The sequence below is a fragment of the Ictalurus punctatus genome, chromosome 2, assembly GCF_001660625.3.
Source record: "Ictalurus punctatus breed USDA103 chromosome 2, Coco_2.0, whole genome shotgun sequence".
In the NCBI taxonomy this organism is placed as follows: Eukaryota; Metazoa; Chordata; class Actinopteri; order Siluriformes; family Ictaluridae; genus Ictalurus; species Ictalurus punctatus.
In genome coordinates this window covers 33,707,147-33,720,861 of record NC_030417.2, presented here as the reverse complement: position 1 = coordinate 33,720,861, position 13,715 = coordinate 33,707,147, and the positions used below count along the sequence as shown (strand labels likewise).

At 42.8% G+C, this 13,715-nt stretch overlaps 1 protein-coding gene across 1 annotated transcript in view; it reads right to left on the bottom strand.

Moving 5' to 3' along the window:
• The window catches only part of znf385c (zinc finger protein 385C), a 115,300-nt gene that overhangs the window by 25,393 nt on the left and 76,192 nt on the right, over positions 1-13,715 (bottom strand). The window contains exons 3-4 of the mRNA XM_017494170.3: positions 3,288-3,430; positions 360-464 (exon numbers count right to left, since the gene is read on the bottom strand). Coding sequence (XP_017349659.1) covers positions 360-464; positions 3,288-3,430 — 248 coding nt within the window. The remainder of the gene's footprint in view (positions 1-359; positions 465-3,287; positions 3,431-13,715) is intronic.

Below are 13,715 nucleotides of genomic sequence, written 5' to 3'. Positions count from 1 at the left end.
CAGAGTGGGTCACATACATGAATAAAAAATAAGACAAATTATAAAAGGATAGGGGAAATTAATCAGGTAAAAACCCGAGAACATTTTCAATGAAATGTTTAAATATGTTTTCAAATGAAAGAAAAACCCGGAACTTTGTCAGTGAGTACTGAGAGCGAGTCGCTTTAAGACAGCATTTTATTCCACCTTGAATCATTTCCACTGAACTATAACATTCCTATACACTAATGTAGTAATGGAAGTAAAATAGCTTTGGGAAAGACTGGAATGTCCACTGGAGTAAGACGTGCTCCTGAAACCAGCGATCGAAGCTATAAGGGGTGTATCTGTCACACGCAAATCAAGTCATGAGTACTGACCGTGGAGTTGAAGCGAAGGTGGCAGATGTTGCAGGAGATCACCTGCTTCTTCTTCTGAGGAACCCCGAAGGTGTGGTTAATAACAGCCTTCTGGACCGGGTCCATCTGAGACACAGAGTAGAAGAGAGCTCAGGAAAAACACAACAAAGCCCAGAACAACTCCGACTACTGATTGGTGTAAACAAATGGCGCCTGTGATGTAAGAACGTATTCAGCCTGGTGTTTCTGTATTCCCCATCTTTCTGTGTCAGGCTTTCTCCAGCGCCGGCATGGCCTCGGCTTGTTTGCTTTCAGCACACAAAGTGGCACAAATGCGTACAGTGTAATCTTAAACCTGGGGGACGAGCACTTTCTCCTAGTAACACCCGCTGTGGGAATACACACACACACACACACACACACACACGGCCCAGCATTGGCTGTGCAGCCACCGATGGGAACAGGAAACCGCCTGGACCACTGTTTGTTTTAGGAACTCAAATATGTGTGCACTGGACATCCCTGTGTGTGTGTGTGTGTGTGTGTGTGTGAGAGAGAGAGAGAGAGAGAGAGAGAGAGAGATTCTTTACGAAACAGTACGAAGCGCTGAGAGTGTAATAAACAATAGTTATTAAAAACGTTGAGTTTATGACCTGCTTTCTTAAAAATCACGGAATTGTTAGACAGAAACGTATAATTCCAAGGTCTCGAAATCAGAGGAGGCGAAAACGGGAGGAGCGAGGAGACCCAAGAGAAAGGAGAGGAAATGGAAAGAGAAGGCGAGGAGTCGACTCCAGAGGAGAGAGGCACGTCTCTGACAGCTACTTTGTAACCAAGACGGGTGCATTTATCATTCCAGTGTAAGACACACACACACACACACACACACAGTGTGACTGGAGAAGGACCATGACTCTCGGCATTATTTGAGAAACTGTGTGTGTGCAGTGATCACACACACACACACACACACACACACACACACACACACACACACACATCAAAGAACTGCTGTGAGAACTCACTGAGCACCTAAATGTAAGTTTACTTATTACATCCATTTAAAAAAAAAATAAAAGTGCGGCCCTGGTTCAATCCTGACTTGGAGTTACTGTCTGTGTGTCTCTCTGTGGGCTTCCTCTGGGTTCTCCGGTTTCTTCCCACCACTCAAAAATACCGACCGTGTTAGATTTGCTCCTAGGAGTGAACGAGAGTGCAAATGTGCGTCTGCACAGGGCACGTTCCTGTTTCACAGCCAATGCTCCCAGGATACGCTCTGGATCCACCATCCCCTTTGACCAGGACTAAGCGCTTACTGAAGGTAAATAAGTGCTATTCCTCTAAAGAGTCCATCATCTATCCCTATGCTGATGCTGTTTGTCCATGTTCGGCACACACTACCGGTCAAAAATTTGTGGACACCCGACTGAAATGTTTCTCATGATCTTAAGAAGCTTTTGATCTGAAGGTGTGTGATTAAATGTTTGAAATCGGTGTCGTAGACGAAAACATAATCGCGCCGACATATTCGTTTCTTTCATTAGAAAACTAACAAAAATCTATTTTTAAACGAGAAACGAGAGAAATATTCCGAATAGCACTCGATAAGTGTCCAGCGTACGTGCGAACTCCTTTAATGCTGTTTAAAAAGCATCTCGGGGAAATTCCTCAAGAAATCGAACTCGAAAGGAAATTCGACGCGAAAGGCGTGTCTCCTTTGAAGATGATAAAATATTAAATTATTTTGCTTTATTTTGGATTTTTAAAAAATTTTTTATCACGACATAATTCCCATAGTTCAATTTGCGTTACTCTAGAGTCTTGATGACTTTATTATTATTATAAAATGTGTGGGGAAAATAAAAAATAAAGAACGAGTGTGTCTAAACGTCTGACCGGTAGTGTATACTGCTTTGACTTTGAAGTCTGCTCCCCTTGAGACTTCAAACGATTTCCCAGTTTCTACGGCTGATGTACCTGCAATTGCGGTTTTTTGTTTTCCATGCGGCATTTCCATAACGTTCTATAATACTCCATAAAGCCTAATTACTGTATGCTGGGGTGAATTATTTATTTATTTATTTATTTTTTACATAGGATGGAAATTCTAGCCAAGATAACAGCAACAAAAAAACATGACTGTGGGTAAAAAAAAAAAAAAAAAAAAAAAAAAAAAAAAAAAAAAAAATAATAATAATAATAATAATAATAATAATAATAATAATTCAAAACATTACATTTTGAGAGTTCTCTGTGATTTTCCCCATTTTTGAAAATGACAAAAATTACGCATGGGAAAACCACTCAACTACGGTAGCAACGCATAGCTACAGGCCTTCTACTTGGCTAGATGACAACAGATGTGGATAAAGCTACCTTTGCAGACTCAGCGACAACAGGTAGTATAACAAGGGGAAACCACTCAACCATGTCAGAAGTACATATCTGCTAACAGGCCTGTTACTTGGAGAGACAATTCAGAGGAAAAAACTAACTGGCGGGGAGTACTGGATGTAAATACCACTTAAAAAACCAGTGCAGGTTCATAGACAATGATGAGTGCTGCAGAGTTCCATAAGGTTCTACGAAATAAGGGCACAAAAAATGAGGCAGAAGAGATGAAAATACAAGAGGGAAGGCTATCCATAGCTTTGGAGAACAGGTTCCCTGTAGCTGTATATGGTGTACACGTGATCTGACGTGTGTATGAGATGAGGAGAAGAAGAAAGGGAAAGGTGGATGTATGACAGCAGTATTTATTACATTTATTGTATTTATTGGTAACTCTGTTGAAAGATATCCAGGTGATTCACACCACACCTGGTGGTTACGCAGGGTGAAAAAATATTTAATAATAAGTCCTTCATAATAATTTCAAAAGGGATTTTAAAATAAATTGGCAGCAATATTTTATACACGTTTTTTTTTTATGTCAAATATTCGACTCACCGTATTGAAGTTGGGAAAGAGGCTGAGCGGATTGGAGCCGTTGAGTCTGAAGGGCAGAAAGTTCTTGAGCTCCAGAGGCGTCTGAAGTGGCCGAGTCTGTACGGGTAACGCAGCCAGCAGGGGGCTGCCCTGAGCCGCCGGACCTGTGAACAAATCCGAAACAAACAGAAGACCAATCAGAGAGGACCTCTATCTCCACCGAACCAATCAGAGGTCAACGAGAACGTGGAGATCGGAGCTGTTGGAGCCTCGGCAAAACAAAGAGACAAAATCCGAAACAAATCCAGGAAAGTGAAACTCAGCGGGTGATCTAATAAAGAGCTTAAGGAACTCGGGTCTGAGGAATCTCTGTTGGTGATGAATTTCATGCTGCCGATGCCAGAATAATGCGAAAAAACAACGACAACAAAACATGCAGCAACTTCAAGGGGCACAAAATAAATCGCATTAACTGAAGGCACCCTGGTTAACCAATCAGTCATTTCTGCCCACAGGCTCGTTCTGGTTCAGAGTTGTGCTCAGAGTTAAACATCAGCAATGCAGATGCAATCAGATCAGCGTTGTGTCTGTTGGGGTTGGCGGTGGACCTAGAGCGTCACTTGCTCCCATAGCAATTTGACTGGCCACCGCAGGCGGCCCCCTATAGACTCTGGGAGTTGATAGGTTATAAGGGTTTCAGGTGTAAAACTGTGCGCTGTTGACATTGTGACAATGCGACAGAGAAAAACTTTTTCGAGCTAAAGATGAATTGTGTCTTTTATTACAAGACTGGACGGAGAGGAAACCTGGTTTGCCAGATTAGCACAATTTCTGCAACCTAACTTGTTAGCTACCTGTACATTATCCTTGCAGCTGGTAGTATGACTTCAGACACCAAACATACGCTGGTTGGCGTATTACTTGACGCGTTTACCTCTGGGCAGAGTTTCGATGCTATCCCCATGCTTTGGGCGTTTCCTCCGGGTACTCTGGTTTCCTCACCCAGTCTAAAGTCATGTGTTGTAGGCTGATTGGCATTTCCAAATTGTCTGTAGTGTGTAAACAGGTGTGCGATTGTGCCCTACGATGGGTTGGCGTGTCCTGTATATGGTGTCCCCTTGGATAGGCTCCAGGCTCCCCGCGACCCTGTGTAGGATAAGCGGTATGGAAAATGGATAGATGGATGGATGGACGATTCCTGGCTGAATAGTCCTCAAAAGTCATCCACAATCTCCCTGTAGGGAATCACCGATCTCTGAAGGCTCGATAAGGCGACAGGATGATGTTAGGATGATTTCACCTACGACTACAAGGAGTATAAATAAATCCATTTTCCGGCAAATGAGCCTGGACCTTATTAGAGGCCGATCATTCACTCTTCATTAGTGAATGTACACTTGGCCATGCATTAAGACACACACACACACACTACTTACTCGCTGAAGAGTAATAGACACTGGGTATAAAGGATTTTAGTGTATATATCCGTGTGTGTGTGTGTGTGTGTGTGTGTGCACCAGGATTTTTTAATGGAGTCGGGATGCAGAGGTTTTTCATTTTCCGCTCGACTGAGTCTCCGATCCAGAAGCACTTCACATGGCTTACATACCTCTCCACCACACAGATCAATCACTGTAGTCACACACACCCACACACACACCCACACACACGGGTGCACACAATCCCACAGATACACAAGCGTGAACACACACATTATGACTAGAAACTAAAACCTATATAGTGAAACAGACTGCATAACTCACTGCGCACAAGCAGAGTTAATGTGGCCAATCGCCAAAAAAAAACCCAAAAAAAACCTCTAAACATTTTACACTTCCACTTCGTTTCTTGTACTTGGGATTGTGGATACAATTCTTACTCACAGGCGTTCATTCGAATAAAATATTACTGAAACGTCCAGAAAAGGCATCTCTGAAACTCCGAGATCATCTCTATGTTCAACCAACACGACACTGAATGTGTGGTCTGTTGACATCGTTGCACCGCGAGGCATTTTGGTTGCCAGACTTCGAGAGACGGATACATTTGTGTAGCGGCCTGCGAAAACCCTTCACACGGTTAAATTCCGACATTTTATATAGTTCCGAAAACTACGACGTGCAGCGGTTTAAAGTCTGGCACTAATGCAAATCTTCACGTCCAAGTTTAGGATTTTATTATTAAAAAAATCTAATTGCTCAACTCTCAATGTATATCTACACAGTGAATACAGTTTTATATATATATATATATATATATATATATATATATATATATATATATATATATATATATATTCAATGTGTAGAAAATAGAAATATATATATATATATAAAACTCTATATAATTCTCTCTCTCTCTCTCTCTCTCTATATATATATATATATAAAACGCTATACAATTCTCTATTATATATCTATATATCTATATATAATATATAGCTCTATTCAATGTGTAGAAAAAATATATATATATCCATCCATCCATCTTCTACCGCTTAGTCCTTCTTCAGGGTCGCAGGGAGCCTGGAGTGTATCCCAGGGAGCATCGGGCACAAGGCGGGGTACACCCTGGACAGGGTGCCAATCCATCGCAGGGCACAATCACATACACACTCACACACCCATTCATACACTACGGACACTTTGGACACGCCAATCAGCCTACCATGCATTTCTTTGGACTGGGGGAGGAAACCGGAGTACCCGGAGGAAACCCTCACAGCACGGGGAGATCATGCAAACTCCACACACACATGGCTATATAGAATTATATAGAGTTTTATATATATATATATATATATATATATATATATATATATATATATATATATATATATATATAAATCTATAGAAATCTATATCATTCTCTATATAATATATAGTTGCCTTATTAGAGTTGGGAGGCAACTTTGATACGAGTGCCTGATCAAGGGTTCTCAGGTTAGCCACAACAGCTTGATTATGATCATTTGCACATCCTGTACAGAACACGTACAACAAGGACAAAATAATAAGAATAAACAAACACCATAATCGTGAGAAGAAAAAGAAGAAACACAGATGAGGATAATTGCACGTGAGCTCATTTTATACTTAACGACACTGAACATCTTGAATTCTGCTAACAGTGTGTGTGTGTGTGTGTGTGTGTGTGTGTTTCTATCTTGCTGGGGAGGAAATGTTCCCACAAGGATAGGAATATCTGGCAGTTCTGGCGCTCTGAGGACATTTTGTCAGGTCCCCAAGAGGAAAACTGTTTTTTTATGACTGATTAATATTAGATTTCGTTGAAGCACAGCATGAATAATTATATCAACGCAAGGTCCTCACGAGGATAGTAAGACAAATGTGTGTGTTTGTCATGTTTTCATTTCTTTATGAGGTCCCCAAATGCGCCCATAACGATTGGCTTAATTGATAGTTTTGATCTTCTCTGGTCCTCATGAAGATTTTGTTTAAAAACAAAAACAAAAGAAAAAACAAAACTAAAAGTTACAAAAGAGGTTTCAGAGTTACTGAGGTTAGGTGTAGGCAAAGCATTATTCTCTCTACAGTAACACACAAGTACGTGGAAATACCCCATAAAGATAGAATTACAAATGTGTGTGTGTGTGTGTGTGTGTGTGTGTGTGTGTGTGTGTTAGGCAAAATAGAAGTAAGCTTATGCTATACATACAGTGATTTTGTTTCAGAATCATGCAGAAGCTCAGGTGTAAGGGACCGTCTCCACAACACACACACACACACACACACACACACACACACACACACACTCACAAAAGAATATAATGTATTAAATGAGGTGAAACATTGAAGTCAAATGGTGCCATGTGGTGCACTGGGAATTTGGTGAGGTCTGGCTCGAACGCACAAAAACAGAGAGAATTGACAAGACCTTACCCTTCCAACACACACACACACACACACACACACACACACACACACACACACACACACACACACACACAAACTCCCCCCTTCTTTTCTTTTCTGACAAGTCGAGTTGAAAGGCATAATCATGATTTTCAGAGTAGTAATTAGCCGAGACTGCAGCCTCGAGCCCCCTTCTTTCCTCCGTGCATTTTCCCTCTTACACACACACACACACACACACACTACACTCCAGCTGCTCTCGCTCTTTCTCCAGCTCTTTCTCTTTCTGTCGCTTTTTTCCCCCCTCACACTGCTCTTCTTCACCTCCTTATCTATTCCTGGATAAAAACATTCTCTAGCTCCACATTCAGCATTTGAAAAAACGTCGACAGGCGCCCGTGTAGCCTGTACATGCGACGTGTCCGGGCTGAAATCCGGTGGAGCGAGAGATTCCTCATGTTTCCTCCATTCATGTAACCCAGCATGCTCTTTCTGTCACACTGCTGTCACGTTCTCTTTCATCGCAACACGGACTCGGGCAGGACGCTGCTTCCTGAAGCGTGTGTGTGTGTGTGTGTTTGCTTGTGTACCTGACAAGAAGAAAATAGGATGTGAAAGATGTACGCAGAAAGAAAAAAAAAAAAGAGAGATTAATACAGAATACAGAACGAGTGAAATGAGGCAGCTTGAGAGAGGAGCTTGGAGTCTGATATTGATGATGTTCATTGGCATTCTGTAATACATCCAGTCACATGCATGGTATAAACAAAAACAAAAACAAAAACCGTTCGTACCCCGAGGATAAATATCACAAATAAGGCCAGGCTGCCTTCAGGCGCAGTGACGGTTATTTTACAGTGATTTCCGGATAGTCTAGGATTTACAGTCGAGTGGGCTGAATGGCTGCTGCGGATGAACTGTGTAAATGAGGTCATCTGCAAACCGGGGGGAGGGAACGAAATCTCAGTGAGGCTGTTATACGTGTTAATTGTTCTCGATATCAATAAAGAGTTCTCAAAAATCCGGAAACTCCCCGGATAATAGAAGTGAGACACGTGTGTGAAATAAAACACCGTAGACAAGATATAGATCCATCCATCCATCCATCCATGTTCTGTACCGCTTACCTTACACAGGGTTTTTGCGGGGGAGCTCGGGGTACGATGCAGGGGACACCCTGGACGGGGCGCCAACGCAACGCACACACATTCACACGCTCCGGATTGAGGGAGGAAACTGAAGAACCCAGAGGGAACCCCTGAAGCACAGGGAGAACATGCAGACAGGGCGGGGGCGGGATCTGAACCCCTAACTAGGGAGGTGCGAGGCGAACAACTGGACCGTGCGATATATTTATATTTATCGTAATACAGTCGGGACTGGAATGTGCATTATCATGTCTTGCTGTACGATTATGCATAAACGATAAGCTAGTAAACGATCTGTACCTTTACCCCCCCCTGCAGGTTAGAATGGTTATAGCTTGCTTGCTACAATGTCTTTTTTGCATGACCTTTAGTGTTACGTTTGCGCTGTCCCGTCTCTCACATTGAACTGTTGTGTTTCAAATGTCATATCTGGACTGTCCTAGTGCCTCCTATACCCTCCGACACACACACACACACACACACACGTATGCATCATTATTTTGGATGAGCTAACAGGCCACTCTTGTCATAGCTTAGCAAATTAGCCTTACTTCATACTCTAGATACTAGCTCCCCAGTATGTCACGTATGAACGTTTTCCGTTATATTTGATTTTTTTTTGTGTCTTTTTCTTCCAAATGTGCTCTTCTAACTCCCGCCCACACTCTCACTAACTCTCACCCACAGTGTCTATTGCGCTTCCCAGTTTTAAGGTGTACATCGTGCTTCGTCCCGCGCCGAGATGTGACGTCTCGTGTGAACGGCAGCTTTTCAAACACAGGGCAGCGTGACGCACTCTGAGGAAAGAGCGATCTGCCCTCTTCCACACACACGTGCTCTCACACGTGTCTCGCCCCACGATTGGCTAGCGGGGCTGTGATTGACGGGCGAGACGGTGATGCGATTCCTTCCACCAACAAGTGGAAGCGAGAAAGCAGACACACAGACTGGATCCGATTCATTAGCGTTCACTCCTTAGTTCGTACCGGCGTCTTGGGTCTGTTTCTCCTCTTCGGCGTTTCTCCTCTCCGCTTTTTTTCCACCCCGGATAGATACGAACGCTTCACGATCGCAACGCTTCTCAGCAAATGATAGTAAAGTGGGATTTTTGTATGTCTATTGAAAAAATCACGAGCCCTTCGCTGGTCCCGGGGCATTAAACTGACCGCTTATACCAAGAAACGGTACGTCTCTTGGACACGTCTGCACTGTCCTGCCTTCTCTACGGTAGAAAAGCTTTCACCGTGAGGTATGATTACAGCAGGGGAACTGAATAAATGTAAAGTAAATTTAGTGTAAGCTGTTTAAATGCACCAGAGAGCAAACATCTGATAAGAAACCAACTTCACATAAGATGTCCAAGATTTTTTATTTTTTAAAAAAATAAAAAAATGTTCTTGTTTAGTCTTTACATGGGGAAATTGTCTGCTGCAGGATTAATACCTGCTCTTTTGTTGTATTAATTTGCACAAACAGTCTCCGTTCCTCTCTGTAGTGATTCACACTGCGGGTGTAAAATGAATTTATTTGCGCTCACACTGACCTGTATTTTGTGCTTCGGGGCGGAAATGATCTATACTGCAAATTCATTAAGACAAACATACAAAAAAAAGAAAGAAAGGATAAGATCTCGGTAGAACTGGTAGTAAAACTTTTTTTTTTTTTTGCAGGGGTTGTCAAGTTCAATAAATCAGGGACACATACATACACTTTTGCATAGACTGTGTTTAATCAACACGAATTAAACCCCGATGCGTTAAAATCTCACTAGCCAATGAGAGTAAATCGTTGTTAAGCCCCGCCCACACGTGAGATCTGTGCGGAGAGTAAATGAAAACCACGCTTGTTTATTTAAAGACCATGGCATGTTAAATGCTTTCCAATGAGTTCACAGTTTTCAGTTTCAGAATGTTTTTCTCCTCTCTCTCTCTCTCTCTCTCGTTTTATATCTTTATTTGTTTCTCGAAAAGTTACGTCCGATACTTTGGGCACAAACGTTGACGTTTCAAGCCCGACTGTACAGAAAGCGTGCACTGCTTTTCTACAAAAGCACGGCTAGGACTGTACTTCCGGCTGTTGTAACATGAACGTTCTAATACGTTATTATTTCTACACTGACGGCTTATACGCAGAGACTGGTATGGCGGACGCTCCACGTGATCGAAGCGCGACGATGAATGCGTTGTGTTGTACGGACTGTCGCTGTGGTCGGTTGGTGTGTTAGGGGACGTTTAGTGAACGTTCATGGAAGGAGTCTCGCGTGTCGGCGCTTTGTAACCGTCGTCGGTGCTTTGTAAAGGACGGCAGATTGAACGCTTTCTGCTTTCTTGGTGACACGACAAGCGAGAGGACGCGAGAGAAGAAGAAGAATGAGAATAACGGAATGACGGACTTGTCTCTCGGACGTTCCACGACATTAAACCTAACTGCAAATTGTTCATAAATGTGACGTGTCTTTCATTAATGAATGAAACATGCTTGGCAAATCGCTGTGGTGTAAGTGGAACAACACTCGGGTGTTCTACGGAAATAATACGCGTCACACCTCGATGCGTGCCGTAGACAAACAGCACTCGGTTTACGTCCGAAATCAAAGCGTAAATCCGGCAATGAGGAAAGAGATCGACGAGCTACTGTCCTCCATAGCGCATTTTTCTTTGCTGCATGTGTGAACGCACTGCAGCCATCAAGCCGAGTTTCTAGCTAAAGGCAGCATTTTGCCTACAGGATGATTTCTTACCCTGTCAGTGTGTGTTAACCGCACACAAGCAACATAAAGATTCCCGAGAGGCTCGTCGTCGTGTGGAAACGAGGATGCCGATAGTGTTTAGCAGAAGACTCGACTTGTCTTTCCCTTCTGTGCCGCGCACGCTCTTTCCGCTTCTCATTCTCTTCAGGAACGAGGATTTTTCCCTGTCCACAAAAAGGCCGTGGCTCTCGGTCTTCTTTTCAAAAGGAAACGCTCCTCCGGTCAGCTTCCCTCCCCCTCCCCCTTTAGAAAGGGCAGGTGTAAAAAAAAAAAAAAAAAAAAAAAAAGATGAGTCTGCTAGTTTTGATGAGGCGTAACGACGCATGAAGAACATAATGAGGAATGAAATGATGGACTGATTTCAGGCTCGGCTGATTTCCCGTGCGTCACGGGCCGAAGAACACGCCGACGGAATTAGCTCGGGGCAGAAACGGCCCCCTGAAAGCACGGGGCCGCGCTGACGCTCACCTCGGAAACAAAAGCCGTATCTGTCCGGCTCCTGCTTCAGATTTAATCTAACAAATAAAACGAGCGCGCTGAAATGAGGTGTGGATTTTTATCAGCAGGGAGGGATGAACAATGGGAAAAGGGGACGCGATTCTCCTTCCCTTCTCTGGGGTTTTAATTCTTTAATCCGGAGTCTTTCATTTCGATGGTGGATTTTTTTTTTTTTGGTCCTTATACCGAGCCACACATGAATGATTCATTATTACAAGCTGATATTATAATATAAACGGATCTGATTTACACCGTGTGAACACACTGGTTTTCTGGCTAATAATTTTCAGTAGGGTTGATGATTTGTCTACTCGAATGACCATATTTCAAACAAATGATAAACGCAAACATCCGAATGATAAGAGATTTCACGTGGTCTTAATTGAAAAGAAAAATAAAAAGGTTTCGCATTTTGCTAACTGCAATGTAACTGGACCGAACCGGTTCGCGCTGGGCCGGACGTAGAGTCTGTCGCTAATAATAGCAACTGTATACTGTATCTGTAATACAGATCCCCAAAAAATTATACAACTAGGTATAGACTAGCAAAATAATAGCATAATAATTACAAACAACACAGTAACCCTCCGTAACGTCACTAAATGTGTCGTTCTGTCAGTATGGCGTGATTTTTACGGTTTATTTTATTTTTGTTCCACACTGAATATCGAATATTAAGTATTAGACTTGGGAAGAAGTTTCGTTTTTATAAACCACTAAAGAAATAAGACGCTTTTATTAAGATCCGGTGTTTGTTCACGTGCAGGAAATGACACGCGTACTGTTCTAGATCATTTTAAGTGTACACTCCTGTGTAATGTGTTAACGCTGAGCAATAGAAACAAATGTAATGCGGTAAAAGAGTAATGCAACTAAATGAAAAATTGTACTGACGTAGCTCTCGAGGCTTTTATTTAGCATGATCCTTCCTCAAATATATAGGAGGTGAAGTACATTTAGGCTGCGTCCTGAATCGCGTACAGTGACGGTACGTAGTGCGTTCGATGCTGTACCTACTGCACGGCCCTTTTTTTTTTTTTTAACAGTACGTACTAATCGGTATGTGTGTACATCCGCCGTGTTGGCATTGTCATGTGACCTTCGACGTCATCATAAAGACTTAAAGATCTTAAAGGGACCACCAGATTAACAACCGCACGAACGGCCAAATGCACATCAGGAAAGTGAACTGAATTAGTAATGTAAAGTGGGCGGGGTTAACAGGCTGAGGTAACTTGGCTGCCGTTAGCTTGGCCGGCTAAGGCATGACGGAGATCACAAAACAGGTTTGGAACGCTGTGACAGCTGTCTCCTGATTTACACCTTCAACGAGTTAACAATTTATTCGCGTGTTGTTAAAACAAGTCCTGTTTAACCAAGGTTTCGTCCTTAAAAAGAGCCGACGCACTGTCTTCCGCCATTTTTTTTTTCCGAGCTCGTTCTCACCAGTCCCGTGGCATTATGGGAATTCTTGACTCAGTACGCAGTACGCCATCCGGGAATTTCCCGCCTACTGAAAATTCGGACATAAAAAATTTTTTTTATTGAAGGAGCCTCCAGTGTCGGCGCTTTGTAATGCTCAGGAGGCGTTCTGTCACTCTCTAATATAGAAGAGTTTGCAGTTTGCGCTTTACGGTTTCTCATGATATGTCACATGACCAGCTGTGGGGTTATTTTTTGTCATATTTCCGTCAAGGAAAAAAAAAAAAGAAGAAGATGCTGGTGAGGGAATGACTGTTTACAGCTAGCTGCTATAACCAACGTGACGCTCCATAGACGCTCGTGGATGTTCCAGAAAATGAAATGTAGCTAAAAATGGATAAAAAAAGCACAGTGAGTTAATGGCCAAACCGTCGTGGTGTAAGAGGAATAAAACACTTCGGGATATGCTGTTCGATGAAAAATAACGCACCACTTAATATATTCAACTATTTGAGACAGGGTGTCTCCTCCTTTATGCCTTTCGCTCTTATTTTGTCTCTACCTATGCATCTGTGCCTGTCTGCCTCTCTCTGGCGATGACAGCATCCTCCTGCAGCCTGATTTCACGCCTGACTGAGCTCAGCCTGACCTGCCATCAGAAAACAGGTCACACACTCACACGCTCACCCTCACATATGCACGTGTGCACCTTAAAACCTGCGTCTCCGTCGCTGGAACCCCTCGAACCTCTGTGTTT